We start from the raw sequence: 15,210 nt of genomic DNA, 5'->3' as shown, positions 1-15,210 counted from the left end.
CGATTACTATACACGTACACATAAAAAAAAAAAAGATTCTAGTTAAAAAAAATCAATTATTCACTTTTAATTTTATTTTTTTTAATAATTATTTTATCTTTAATGTCTGAAAAGAGTATTCTGTTGATAATAAACACTACACTGTACATAAAACAAATAATGTTTAACATTTTCGCGTATGTACACACACACACACACTCACACACACACACACACACACATACACACACACACATACACAAATTACACACAAATTATAAACCAATTCTTGAATTAAGGCATAATCATTTTCCTGTCACAAAGTGATTATTCTTTAGCTCGCGTATGTATGTACACCCCCCCTCCCTACACACACACACACACACATTACATACTAAAATTTTCTTAAACTAAATAAATATTGTTTATAAGTTTTCAAACATTTAATAAATTTATATTTGTAAATTTACACGGAGAAAATTTTATAGTAAAATTATGTATGACTTTATTATTTATGATAGTAACCACAAACTGTAAGAAGAAATTTCAGAGAATTATATCATATAAGTAGTGTAAATATTGTCGTAATTTGATGAAAAATATAATGAAAATTTGCATAATTCCTCCTTGGCTCGCGTTTACTACTTACCGTAGTAATTCCTGCCATAAAGTTTTTACCGTGTATTATAAGTCTATCACAAGGATTAATTTTATTAAAAATATAAATATCCTAGTTATTTAATTTTTAATTAAGAATATAAAGTTGAAACAAACATTTTATTTGGTTGTCATTTTCATTTTAATGGATAAAATTTTTTAATGTTTTTTGAAAAAGCATAAATTTTGTTTCGAGCATATGATAACAGCTTCTTTTATAATGACAGTTTACGACGTTTAAGACTACCATCAAAAAAAAATTTTTTATTAAAAATAATCGTTATTTATTAAAAAAATAAATTTAGTAATCACTTCTTTAAGCCTTAAAACTGATATTTTTTGTACATATGTATGTACACGTACACACATGCGTTTTGTAGTTAGAAAATTTCATTTTCATTAAAAAAGGTAAGGAACTATCATAATTCAAAGGGAGAATTTAGCGTTACGCGTTGCTTGTGTGTAGCCATTGTCGCTTGTTGTAACAACTCTCCCCGCACGCCTAGCAATCTCAAGGTTCAAGCGCTAGGGAAGGGCGGCCGCCGCGGCCGAGCGCTCAGCGCGCTTGCATTTGCCGGTAGGCCGGGCTAATACAGAAAATTTTATAAGTCACTAACTTGTTAACTATTGCAAAAATGGAAAAACGGTAAGGATTTTTCTGTTCAGTTTCATGCGCTCTACCTGCTCATAAAAATCCCATAAAAAAATACCAGACACCCTGTATATACACACACATAAGTTAAAACACGTGACCAAAACGTATCCAATCATTGGATTTCAATGTATAATATGTACAAGCATGCGCGAAACATATTTCCGGACTTTTTAGAGAGAGAAGTATGGACACGGTTTCGCTTGGTATTGCCCATCGACATATAGAATGGACTGAGCATTGCGATAGGCAAGCGCGCGCCTGCTTTAGAGTGAGAGGTACTACACCTGAGGCCTATGTTTGTCTCTCTTGCAAGCTTCTGATTTGTTATTTCGTCCTCCTCCGTGAATGGAGGGGGACGAAATAACAAATCAGAAGCTTGCAAAAGAGACAAACATAGGCCTCAGGTGTAGTACCTCTCACTCTAAAGCAGGCGCGCGCTAACCTATCGCAATGCTCAGTCCATTCTATATGTCGATGGTATTGCCAGTCCATATCTATAAGGTCTATGGAGAATACCTACTTTTCTAGTGCTCTAATTAAACACATTCACTAGTTATTTACTATTTAATACGCGTATCAAGTGCTCGGTGTAAACTAGGGGTACATTCCAAAACGTCCTCTTCGAGGAAAATTTTACTCAAAGTTTGTTCCAAAATGTTACGAGCGTTTCCGATTGGTTTCTCGCCTATGACTCGGAGGTGTTCCAAAACTAGAAAGGAAATCTTCGTATTTCCTTCACCGAGTAAAATTTTCATCTGCGTTTTGTGCAAGGGAACCATGAGTAAACTGCGATGATTGGTGGAGAAAGCAGCTAGATTGAGAACGGGACATGATATAACGCGACGTTACGTAGGTTAAACGAGATTAGAGGCTGAATTAGATTTTGATTATAATAAAATGGAGAACATTCCACTTTTCTTTGAATTTAACATAGAAAGCTATGTGCCCGTAATAAATGCTAGTAATCACTATCCTGTTAAAGCGATCGTTCACGTGGAGCAAGTGCTGCTCCGCATTATGGAGAGCATACCGGGTGACCGAAATTTTTTACAGTTCGACCGTTCTGACTCGGCGTTCGTCCTCAAACGCTATTTCTTATCCCGCGAGAAGAAACGCGGGTAACGTACATGATCGCTGGTTGAAATGTTTTCGCCGCTAATTAACATGGTTATCTCAGAAATCGACAATATGTTTTTCCTCTTTTAACTAATGATTACGAAATGACTTAACAATATTATCTTAACACTAATAGCTTAATGCTAATGGAACGCATGTTTTACAAATTGTCTTTACAATATTATCTTAATACTTTAATCATACAGATCTTCCACTAATAAAAACTTAATCTAATTTTACAAAGTTTTGATATATTTTCTCTATACTAATATATATTTTCTTTTTCTTTTCCGCATTCAATCTTGGGTTCTGACAACTGATGGCTTCACCCACGGTTTGAGCTTGTCAAAAGACAAGATTGAGTTGTATGGTCGAGAAGATATGTTATGCCCCGGGATGTCTGTAACGATAAAACGGGTTTTCTCTAATACTTTTGCAATCATATACGGACCTTTATAACTCGCTTTCAACTTTGAGCTTTGCCCTGGCCGTGGTTGCAAATCTATTATTATGACATAATCCCCGACGACATACTTTGAAATTTTTGTGTGCTTTTTGTCGTAATATTGTTTATTATATTTACGCAGTTGGTCAGTAACCTCGATGGCTATTGCCTTATTTGTTTCTCGTTCGAAGGCGAGATCGCGATCAACGCCGGCGAGTTGATTTATTAAATCGGTAACAATTTTGTCGCTGTGCTCACGGCGATCATATCCGAGGAGCAATTTAGCAGGTGTATTCTTAATCGCAGTATGAAACATATTATTTATAACATACTGAGCCCTATCAAGATGGGTGTGCCACTGGGCCTGTTCTTCGATTAATTTTTTAAGAGAGGATTTCAGAAATTTGTTTACCCGTTTTACCATCACGTTGGCCCACGGGGAGGCGACGGCAATCAACGAATGTGACACGTTTAACTCCTTGAGAAAATCACCGAATTCTGATGATGTGAAGGCTGTGCCTCGGTCGGAGATAATTTTCTTGGGCTTGCCGAAAATGCTAAACAACAATTTTAAACGTTCAACGACCTCTTTGGCTCCCGTCGATCTCGTGGTATAAAGCCATGTAAATCTAGAGAAGACATCGATAATGACTAGAACATGTTTATAATTTTCTTCGGCCGCCGGCAGCGGACCGAAATGATCGATGTGCAAAACTTCGAATGAATCCAGGGCCGTATTGTTAAGTTGCATTTCGCCCTCTTTACCGTGTGTGGAGCTATTAGCCGCGAGACAAGTGATGCAATTATCGATATGATCTCTAATCTTTTTTCTTATCGACGGAAACCAATAGGTAGCGTAGACGCCTTGGTAAGTCTTTTCAAAACCGCAATGTGCCATCTCATCGTGATAGGCTCTTATCATGTTCGCTATCATAGAGTCCGGTACCACGAAACGCGGACGATCCTCCGACTTTCTGTAGACTAGGCCTTCGATTAATTCGAATTTGTCGTGATCCGAATATTCGAGTTGCTGAGCCAGCTCGTTAAGTTTCGGATCTTGCAGTTGCTTATACTCTAATTCACGTTCTATCGATATCGGCATGTACGCCGAGTAAGCTACTTGTCGGCTAAGCGCGTCGACATGCGACATATGATGACCGGCTCTATGTATTACTTTAAATTTATAGTCTTGTAATTTTAAAGTCCAACGCGCGATACGCGGGTTGAGGTTTGCTTTAGTCACGGCGTGTACGAGGCTATTACAATCGGTCACGACCGTGAATTCGATTCCGTACAAATAAATATGGAACCTTTTGACCGCGCGTACGATAGCGAGCATTTCAAGCTCGAAGCTGTGGTAATTAGTGCAGGCAATAGGAACAGAAATAATGAAAGAGAGAAAGTAGAGATACTATAACAGAGATTTGCGAATGTGCCGTCTTGGGGTAAAACCGGATATCGGATATAACGTTTTCGATGGCGGTTTATTTTGATTGTAAATGCAAGAATACAATATATATATTTTTATTTGTAGTTATTGATATTTAATAATCGTGAACAAAATAAATATTAAAACACAATATATTTAAAAAAAAGGTTTAGGCATATTTTATTAATTTTCCCATGTAAGGTTAAGTAATATAAATTGATTATTAAGAAATTATATATTATTATGTTTATATACACATGATGTATTATAAATATAATTTAAGCATTGTATTTAGACTCGTAGAAAAATATGTGCAATCTCAGGTTTCTCTCTGATTTTATATTCTATTTGGTAGACACGTAGACACTCTGTTTTCTTTTGACAGATGACAGGTTAGGTCGGCTAGGCTTTCTCTGTCAGTTATATCTATCTTTCTCTCTCATACTTCCGGTTATATCCCAAGCGACGGGAGCCAATCAGAAATCGTTAACGTATTGACGAATCTCTGTTATAGGGTAAGGAGCCAAAATCCATAAAAAACTAGGGGAGAATGTTGGCAATGATGGAAAATCTCTAGAATCCATAAATTTATTTCTGAAGTTGACAACACTGTGGTGCTTTCGGGAGTAGCATGGGATGCGTGTAGTGCAGAACCGTGATTGTGACAGATGGTGCATGAAAGACCAAAATAACCTCGCGGAGATGACAGGTCAGCAAGACGCAAGTTAGTGCTAAATATTAAACTTTAATAAGATTATTAATTTAGGATCTTTACAATACGAGTTACTGTAAACTGTTTTTGCTGTTTAATTCTGACTGCATTTACTATGTAAAGATTATCTTTCTTATAAAATTATGTGATATTTACTACATGTTTACTTTAATAATTAAATAAATAAATAAATAAAACCAGAGTTGTATTTATTAATTAATTTAACACTAAAGTCATTTGTGTTGTAAAGATCTTAAATTAATAATCTCAGATCAGTCTTTCTAAAATAGTATTACAATGTGAAATAATATTATTATTACCAAAATACCAAAAATAATATAGAATTATTATTATTTCTTAAGAGATATAAACGTATAAATCCTTTTTTGTAAAGATTTAATGATTGTATAGATCCATCAAAAATAAAAGATTAATTAGTAATTAATCTTTTACCTTTGACAGGTCTGTATTAATTAGTAATTAATCTTTTACTATATGATCATTAAATCTTTACAAAAAAGTATTTATACATTTGTATGCTTTAAGAAATAATAATCATCTCATATTATTCTTGGTATTTTGGTGATAATATTATTTCACATTGTAATATCGACTATTACAGGAAAACTGATCTGAGATTATTAATTTAGGATCTTTATGATACGAGTTACTGTAAACTGACATTGCTATTTAACTCTGGCTACATTTATTATCTAAAGATTATATTTTTCATAAAATTATGTGATTTTACTGCGTGTTTACTTTAATAATTCAATTAATAAATACAACCGGAGTTAAATAGCAATGTCAGTTTACAGTAACTCGTATCATAAAGATCTTAAATTAATAATCTCAGATCAGTCTTTTTGTAATAGTATCGATATTACAATAGGGAATAATATTATTATTATCAAAATACCAAGAATATGGTTTGATTATTATTTCTTAAAAGATATAAATGTATAAATACTTTTTTGTAAAGATTTAATGATCATACAGACCCATCAAAAGTAAAAGATTAATTACTAATTAATACAGACCTGTCAAAGGTAAAAGATTAATTACTAATTAATCTTTTATTTTTGATGGATCTATACAATCATTAAATCTTTACAAAAAAGGATTTATACGTTTATATCTCTTAAGAAATAATAATAATTCTATATTATTTTTGGTATTTTGGTAATAATAATATTATTTCACATTGTAATACTATTTTAGAAAGACTGATCTGAGATTATTAATTTAAGATCTTTACAACACAAATGACTTTAGTGTTAAATTAATTAATAAATACAACTCTGGTTTTATTTATTTATTTATTTAATTATTAAAGTAAACATGTAGTAAATATCACATAATTTTATAAGAAAGATAATCTTTACATAGTAAATGCAGTCAGAATTAAACAGCAAAAACAGTTTACAGTAACTCGTATTGTAAAGATCCTAAATTAATAATCTTATTAAAGTTTAATATTTAGCACTAACCTGCGTCTTGCTGACCTGTCATCTCCGCGAGGTTATTTTGGTCTTTCATGCACCATCTGTCACAATCACGGTTCTGCACTACACGCATGACGCATCCCATGCTACTCCCGAATGCACCACAGTGTTGTCAACTTCAGAAATAAATTTATGGATTCTAGAGATTTTCCATCATTGCCAACATTCTCCCCTAGTTTTTTATGGATTTTGGCTCCTTACCTGTTATAGTATCTCTAGGGCCGGTATTCATAGTCGGATCTTATATTTAAGATCATCTTAAGTACTGTCTTAAGATGCCATCAGCCAATCACAGAGTCGTATTAGCATCTTAAGACATTGCTTGAGACGATCTTGAAATAAGATTTGACTATGAATACCGGGCTAGGGACGGGATTCATCGATCTTAAGCTCAAGAATGGTCTTAAGTCTAGCTTCAAGCCGACTTGAGACTTACTTAACCAATAAAATAACAGCATTGACGTCTCAAGATCGTGCTTAAGCTGGAACTTGAGTAAGATTCGACTATGAATTCCGGCCTAAGAGAAAGGATCTCTTCTCTCTTTCTCTCTTTCTTTAAAATGGCCGCATCTGGGGCTCGATTCTTGAATTCATTCGCAAGAGAAACGTATACGCAAGTACTCGCTCTAACAGAAAAGTTACAAGTTTATTGGTTAATAGCCATACGATAGCCAATAAATTTCCAACTTTTCTGTAAGATCAGAATTTGCGAATACGTTTCTCTTGCGAATGAATTCAAGAATAGAGCCCCTGGAATCTGCGCAGAACCGTATTGAAATTCGTCTTGAGTATGAGGAGCACACCTTATGGCCAGTATTCATAGTCGGATCTTATATTTAAGATTATCTTAAGTACTGTCTTAAGATGCCATCAGCCAATCACAGAGCTGTATTAGCATCTTAAGATATTGCTTGAGACGATCTTGAAATAAGATTCGACTATGAATACCAGCCTATATCCTTCCATCATGGGTAGTGCTACGCATGATGTAATAAGAAAGATGAACCAACACCACGTATGCGCAGTAGTCGACCAATAAGAATTGGGTCCAAATGTTCGAAAGAAGTGGTTTGTTCGCGTCGCCATGCCCCGACATGATCCTACCACAGTTTAGCTATAACCAGTTACGACAGTCAGCGAAATTCTTCGTATAATATTTTACGACGCATGCGTCAACTGTACTATCTAAAATATGGCGGACATGGCGAGCCACGCGGTACGAAGCTATGAGCTAGACATGTGATAATTGCGTGTTAGAGGTTATATTGTGTGAATAATTTTTCAGTGATATTAAGCGATATTAATTAGGTATTATTTTGAAAAGATTATTAATGAAGATCATCTTCAGTGTTTTTTTCAATATCATTTATTTTGAAATAAATTATAATAATGAGTAAAATTAGTAAAGGTGGATTTTCCTGTGTCATGTGTAAAAACATATCTGGACAAAACGCAGGAATAAAATTTTTTTGTTTTCCAAAAAATCCATTTATTTATTATTGTTTAACCTCATTTCAGAATTTAACTTTTTTTAACTTTTTCTGTAATTTTTTTTATTTATTCACTTATCTCTTTAATAACAATTTGACACGAATCATAAGAAATATTTTTACTATCTTTTTTTGTTTTATATCTTCGAATAACGCGCTTTCTTACAATCCAAAACATGGCGGATGGTCACGTGACTAGGTAACATAAACATCAAAGGTTCCGACTGTACTGTCGTAACTGGTTATAGCTAAACTGTGATCCTACTTACTCCAACGCATTCTAATAGGTTGGCGTCATCGGAATCAACGTATTGGAGTGTGTTGGGGTGAATAGGAGCATGTCGGAGCATGTGACGCGAACAGACCCAAGAAGATTATTTGCGGCGCGGTGCATTTGGACCCAAATTTCATTGGCTCCGCTCATCGTGCTAATAGTGAGCTCCCCGAACGCACCCCAAGCGTGCTGACGTGCTCTCCTGTTCCTGTGCTCTCCTGTGCTCTCCGACTCCGAGCACAGTCCAACCTTAGCGCTGTGTTAATAGCGTCTCCCCGAACCCAGTCAAAATAACAAGCTGCATTCTTGTTGATTCGTGTGATGGCTCTTAGAATCGGAACGTGCGTTTCATCCCGGTAGAGAAAATAATCATTACCGCAAGTTATATTTCGATATATGTAATATGGAGATCGTTAATGGTAAACAAAGAGGAACTTTTATTTACGTATATGACGGATATACGTATAATATTGATAAACGAATAAAGAACACATATAGATGTTCAAGCCGTCGTACAACAGGATGCCCTGGTATGGTAAAAATAATTGATGACCAAGTTCATGTGCAAACTCAACATGGACATCCGCCAGATACTATAAAGTTGGAAAAATTAAAAGTGCAGAGTGAAATGTTACGTTTATCACGTGAATCGCTTCTGCCACCGAAGAAAATTTTTGATGACGTTTGTCGAATGTATGTTGTTTTATAAATGAAATTACAAAAAGGTGCTTTCTTTGATTCATACTCAGATAGCCAAATGTCTTGATGTTGCAGTTATGTTACCAACAATCTTGCAGCAACTAATTTAGAAAAACTCCAAACAAAGTGAAACAGCATTATGTCTGTTAGGCTGAACTCATATGAATTCTGTTTTAACAATGGCAAGTTGATAGCAACGTGTCAGCATTAATTTGTTATCAATCATTTGTTGTTGCTATGTTGCTGTTATATCGCAAACAATATTATGTATCATTATTGCTGATCGTTTCCTTTTTTTAAATGTCCTTAACTGATTGCATGTATAAATAATCATATTGCTGAATTCATAATGTTTTATTTTGATGTCAAAATTTATAGCAAATCTATAACAATACATCCAATGCATTGGTTTGCTTAAAATGCTACATTACGCTTGGTTATCTGGGTAGTTGTTACACATAAAAACATTTTTATGTTTAATAAGAACAAAATCAATATATATATATATTAATATATGCATATATATATATATATATATTTTATATTCAGTACATTTGTAAAATAAAATCACATTTTTGATATTAATAGAGAATAAGAAATTCAAAGAATTTAACTATTATTTCTTATTAATATTAGACATGTTTACTTTCATAATTGGTTCTCTCTCATGTACTTTATAAATATGCATATAATAAGAAATAGCACATATTTGTAATTAAATTGTTGAACAGAAAAACTTTATTTTGTTCTACATACCTTATGTATTGGAAAGCATTTATAATTATTTTAAATTTATGTTTAATTTATTTTATTTAATAATGTTTTAGAAATCCAAATGTAGCTGCACATATGTCGTATAGCTCTATGAAAAGTATAATGGCTCGAGAACGAATGAAACAAAGACCTCTTATATCACAGACTTTTGAAGCCTTACATACTGATTTAATGAAGTATGAATGGATTAAAAATATTAATAAAGGAAGTGTAATTGCACAAGATGGCAACAGGGCTGTTATATTTTCAAGTGATAGACTTCTTGAAATAATTCAACAAGCTAGGGAAATTTTTATTGATGGAACTTTTTCGGTAAGTTATTTTGATTGGTATAATCTTATAGAATAAATGAAGAAATCTAAAAAAACAAATACCTCTCTCTATGTAAAGCATATAAGTTATTAAGTGATTAAAAATATAAATAATAAAAAGATGCATTACATTAGCATTTTATACTGAAAAATTGTTACATATAACAAATTATGATGACACCCGATATATATCAAGCTGTTGATCTACATACTCTTAAAAAATAGCCAAATTTTGATGTAAAAATTCTCCTAAATTAAAGTAGAGCAGAGAAGACAAATTCATGCATGAAAAATTCTATTGAATTATAATTAAATAATATTATAAATATGTTGACTCATAGAGAGATGTACAATCTAAGTTATTAGTATTCTATAATAGAGGAGACTGGAACTAGTTGTTGCAATAGCATTACATGTTATTGCAAAATAACAAATGATAAAAATCTGTAAAAAATTTTTTATAAGAACATTCAATTATTTTAAACCAAAGAACACATTTTTATAAAATAAAGAATTAAAAAAAGGTTTTATATAATCGAAAGTAAGATAAATCAGTGACATATTAAATGTTATATTTAGAAATCTAGTCATTATATTGTAACTTAAATTATTTCATTAAAATCTTTACTTTAAAATTAATAACTTTTTATTAAAGTCTTAAAACATATTTGTGTTTAATCAATAATTTAAGTTTATTTTATTACTGTAGATTATTTTAATGCATACATTTAATAAAAATTGAATGTTATATATGTTTGTTTCTAATTTTTATTTATAACATGTATTCTATTTATAAATACATAAAAACTAGATTTGTAATCAGTTCCAATAAGTGCAACAATTTCACATGTGGTAATAGTTATACGTTACAAGTGTATTTGCATATATTTTTTATAAATGCAATGAAGTTAATAATATTATTTAACTAAAAAATGTTTTATTATATTGTTTACTACAAGCAGCTATTAAAAAAGTGCATTTTAAATTCTATTTATTATTTACATATAAAAAAACTTTTAAAGCGTTCCGGTCTGTCCTGTATTTATTTAAATTAAAGTTTAATAATAAACATTTTTGTTTTTTAATGAGACCATCAATGTAAGAAAATTAATAACAGTTTGAATACAATAAACATTTTTTAAACAAAATGCATTTAGAGAATAAATTATTGCAGTCTATATAATTAATGTAAACGTGTGAAATTACAAGAAATTATCCTTGAAAATAATTTATTATAATATTAATGAATAATAAATTCGACACAAACATTTGATGAAATTTGACACAAACATCTTGTTGTGCTTCAAAACCCTCTTATCTTTTATAATTCCTTCTAACATTTTTTTTATTTTATACCTTTGTAATTTGTTGGTAGGTTGTTCCCCGTTATTCACATATGGATCAACTATATACCATTCACACTCGTTATATGAATAAAGTAAGTTTTTTTATATGAAATATATTTAGACATTAATATTAAAAGTCATTATTCTTAGGCAGTTGGAACTGTGTTCTGTTTATGTGAAGCACGTACCAGTGCACTATATGAATCAATATGGTTAAAAATATTAGAGCTAGCTCCAGGACTAAAAACTAATGTTAAATTTATTATGAGCGATTACGAAGCAGAAGCTATGAAAGTTATGGAAAAACTTTTTCCAAATGCAAATATTCATGGTTGTTGGTTTCATTATAATCAAGTAGGTTTTTATCTTTCTTAATAACTAATTTATGAAATTAAAAAACATGAATTATATTTTATATTTTAGGCAGTATTACGTAAGTGGAATTGCTTGGGCTTAACAAATACTTCAAATACACTGTTGTCTATGACAATGACGCTTCCACTATTGCCGGAAGAATATTTCATGCAGGCATTAAAAATATTGCATAATTATTGTGATGCTACACATTCTAAATATGAAGAGTTATTGGATTTTCTAACATATATTGAAAAAACCTGGTTACCGAAAGCATCAAAAGTCAGCGTATATAACTGTCCTGTAAGAACAAACAATTTAGTGGAAAACTTCCATATTATGATAAGACGGAAGCTGGGTAATTCTCATCAAAATTTATGGATTTTCTTAGGTAAACTATTTTAATACAGCAAGTCTTGTATTTTGTATAGTGGTATTATACTGTTTGTTATACAGAATGTAATAATGAATAATAGTCAAAAGTTTTGATAATTTTTCATGTTTACTTTATTGTTTAAACTGTATTTTTTTTATTTTTTTATTTTATCGCAAAGAATTCTTTTTCTTTCTCCAATACTCTTTTGAACTACTTGTTAGAAACTTATGAAATATCCAAATAAGTAACTGAAGAATGAAAAGAATGACATATTAAGGATAACTTTCCACATATGCATTGACAGTTTCCAATTTTTCGATAAAAAATTTCTTTAATGACTTACAATTGTTACTGGCATTAAATAAAAATATCTTCCTTCTTTTAATACTTTTAAATTTTATAAAAATCGGTCAAATAGCTAACAAGAGAATGGTGCATATTGGTACATAAAAATCGCTTTGAAATTAATATCAAAGAAGACATAAAAAGGACGGTCTCAATAATTCTGACCGATTATAATTAAAAAATTAACTATAATTGATTAAGATTCGAAAGTTTGATTTCCGACAAGATTCTCTTTGCGATTGGTTCTCAAACTCGCCATCAAGTGGCTTTTATCAGAAACAAAATGGGTCATTTCTTGGGACAAACCAATAGTAACATTGGTGGAAATGATATTGAGACTATCTTCTTTATGTTGATATTGGTTTCAAAGCGATTTTTATGTGTTAATATGTTCTATTACTTTGTAAAAAATAGCTTTCTAAAAATATTTATAGTTGATTGTTACGTTCTTTATAACACAGAGTTTATTGTGTATATTTTGTGTATATACTTCAAATTTAATTTTAATTTAAAAAATTAAATTTTGCTTACATATCACTCATTATGAAATTATTAATTTCAGATAAACTGACAAAGTTAATTCTAGATCAAGAAATTCATTTTGGACGTCTACAAAATAATGAAAGTTTAACATTTGTGCAATTACGCAAAAATAAAGAGCGTGACTTAAAAATTGTTCAAGCACAAACAGCTTTAATTGTAGGAAGGTAGTATAAAAAGTTACTAATAAAATAATGAATAATATAATGAATATATAATAATGTTATATTAAAATATTTATAGATTGAATCTTGAACAATTTTTACAAATGTTTACTGGAACATACAAAAATGTTTGTCTTTATACAAATATGCAAGGTTAGTATTAACAGTAACTTGTGTAATTAATTTTTTATCTTAAAGTAAATCTGCTTTATTATACTTTAGAAGAAGAAAATATACCAAATATATCTTTGGAAAATGAAAATCAAGAGAATTATAAAAAAGAGACACAAGTTATTGCAAATCAAGATAATGCAATAAATATACAACAAAATGTTTGCCTTTTTGTAAATATGCAAGGTTAGTATTAACAATAACTTGTGCAAATAATTTTTAATCTTAAAGTAAATCTGCTTTATTATGCTTTAGAAGAAGAAAATATACCAAATATCTCTTTGAAAAATGAAAATCAAGAGAATTATGAAAAAGAGACACAAGTTATTGTAAATCTAGATAATGCAATAAACATGCAATGACCTCTAGTTGTATTATCATGATTAAAACGTAAAGACTATGAAAACTATACAATAAACAATGATCGAAAACAATTGGTTTTTATTGAAAATATTCCGTCAAAAGTAAGTACAAATTAAAATATAATATTTATTTTTATCTATATTTCTTAAGTACAACAAAATTTAAATAATTTCAGATTACACGAAGACGGAAAACAAAAGTAGACAAAGATTGCAGCTGTTGCAATTAAATAATAGAATTTAGATATATGTTACATTTTAGTAAGTAAACCTTAAGACTCGAAGAAATGGTTTTCTTCGTTACTTGATACAGAAAATATGAGCTAAAGTGAAAATTAAAAAACTACCTTTTAATAGTCATACTAATTATGAAAATTACTTTTTGCAATATTGTGTTTTTCTAAACCCTACAGAAAAAAAGCAACATTTTAAAACTTACAGAAAATGCAAATACAATTGTTATAGTTACATATTACTCGTTTACATATATTAAGAATTCAAAAGATGCAAACTTGTTTATAGTATATATACTTTGTAAACTGCTGAAATTTCTCCTTTGCAAATCGGACATTTTTTAACATTATTGCTTTCCTGTATAATATGATTCGCATAACTTCACAACAGATGTGATCGCACTGTATAAAAACTATTCGATTCTACATTAATGCAAGCAATGCACATACGCTCAAATCTTACTGTTCCTTGATTTTCTTTACATGTTACCAGAAAATTTCTGTTAACTTTGTAATACGGAACGTCATTTTCTATAGTATTCTCTTTATCTTTGTACCAATATCCAAAGTCATCTTCTGGAATGTTGTAAATGTTCTGAAAATCAACAAAACATATAAAGAGCTTGTTAATGCTAAGCAAAAATAATACGATAACAGGTCAATATATCGAGCCAAGACAAATCTTCCTAATACAAAATAATTTATTCAATAAAAATATAATTATAACCGCGACTAAAAACCAGCTGTGTTAAAAAATGTTAAACTTTGAAACGTTTCGACTATACTTAGGGCGGGTTTATCAATGCTCAGCTAAGTTAAATTTGACTAATAGTTAAATACTAACTGTAAGCTATGTGTTTATCAAAGCGGAATAACTAACAGTTTATGCGTAACTGTTAGTTATTCCGCTTTGATAAACACATAGCTTACAGTTAGTATTTAACTATTAGTCAAATTTAACTTAGCTGAGCATTGATAAACCCGCCCTTAGTCCTCTTCAGTCATAATAAATTACCTATATGTATGAACTTAAATATGAATAAAATAACGCAAACGAAAATATACTTAAACAGTTAAAAAATGATGACTATTGAATAACCAAAAAACAATGCATATCTTATCAAACTGACATAAATAAAAACGTGAACCAATAAATAATACAATTAAATGAATAATAGTCAATACACTCCGTGTTCTGTAAATTGATGCTTAACTTGCTTCTTAATATGGATCATTTCTAAAATTAACCTTTTTTGGTATCTTCTGTCTCTGA

General features: G+C 30.7%; 2 protein-coding genes across 3 annotated transcripts; both read left to right on the top strand.

Moving 5' to 3' along the window:
• Window positions 1–4,574: 4,574 nt before the first annotated feature.
• Window positions 4,575–7,537, top strand: LOC118646140. Its single transcript, XM_036288447.1, has 3 exons — window positions 4,575–4,990; window positions 6,477–6,722; window positions 7,431–7,537. The coding sequence occupies exons 1-3, from the start codon at window positions 4,918–4,920 to the stop codon at window positions 7,535–7,537; spliced, it is 426 nt and encodes a 141-aa protein (XP_036144340.1). The 5' UTR covers window positions 4,575–4,917.
• Window positions 7,538–8,395: 858 nt separating this feature from the next.
• Window positions 8,396–14,394, top strand: LOC105840913. Of its 2 annotated transcripts, XM_028191164.2 has the most exons (11): window positions 8,396–8,955; window positions 9,037–9,143; window positions 9,789–10,047; window positions 11,422–11,484; window positions 11,543–11,746; window positions 11,816–12,137; window positions 13,030–13,174; window positions 13,251–13,324; window positions 13,394–13,528; window positions 13,598–13,806; window positions 13,881–14,394. In XM_028191164.2, the coding sequence occupies exons 3-10, from the start codon at window positions 9,811–9,813 to the stop codon at window positions 13,702–13,704; spliced, it is 1,287 nt and encodes a 428-aa protein (XP_028046965.1). In that variant the 5' UTR covers window positions 8,396–8,955; window positions 9,037–9,143; window positions 9,789–9,810; the 3' UTR covers window positions 13,705–13,806; window positions 13,881–14,394. The 2 variants fall into 2 exon arrangements, with proteins under 2 accessions (XP_028046965.1, XP_012543449.2); XM_012687995.3 differs by lacking the exon at window positions 9,037–9,143 and having other exon boundaries at window positions 8,399–8,955.
• Window positions 14,395–15,210: the final 816 nt, after the last annotated feature.

This window comes from Monomorium pharaonis, chromosome 6 (genome assembly GCF_013373865.1).
Source record: "Monomorium pharaonis isolate MP-MQ-018 chromosome 6, ASM1337386v2, whole genome shotgun sequence".
Lineage (NCBI taxonomy): Eukaryota > Metazoa > Arthropoda > Insecta > Hymenoptera > Formicidae > Monomorium > Monomorium pharaonis.
The sequence above is the reverse complement of the archived record's forward strand: the minus strand, read 5'-3'. Positions and strand labels throughout refer to the sequence as shown.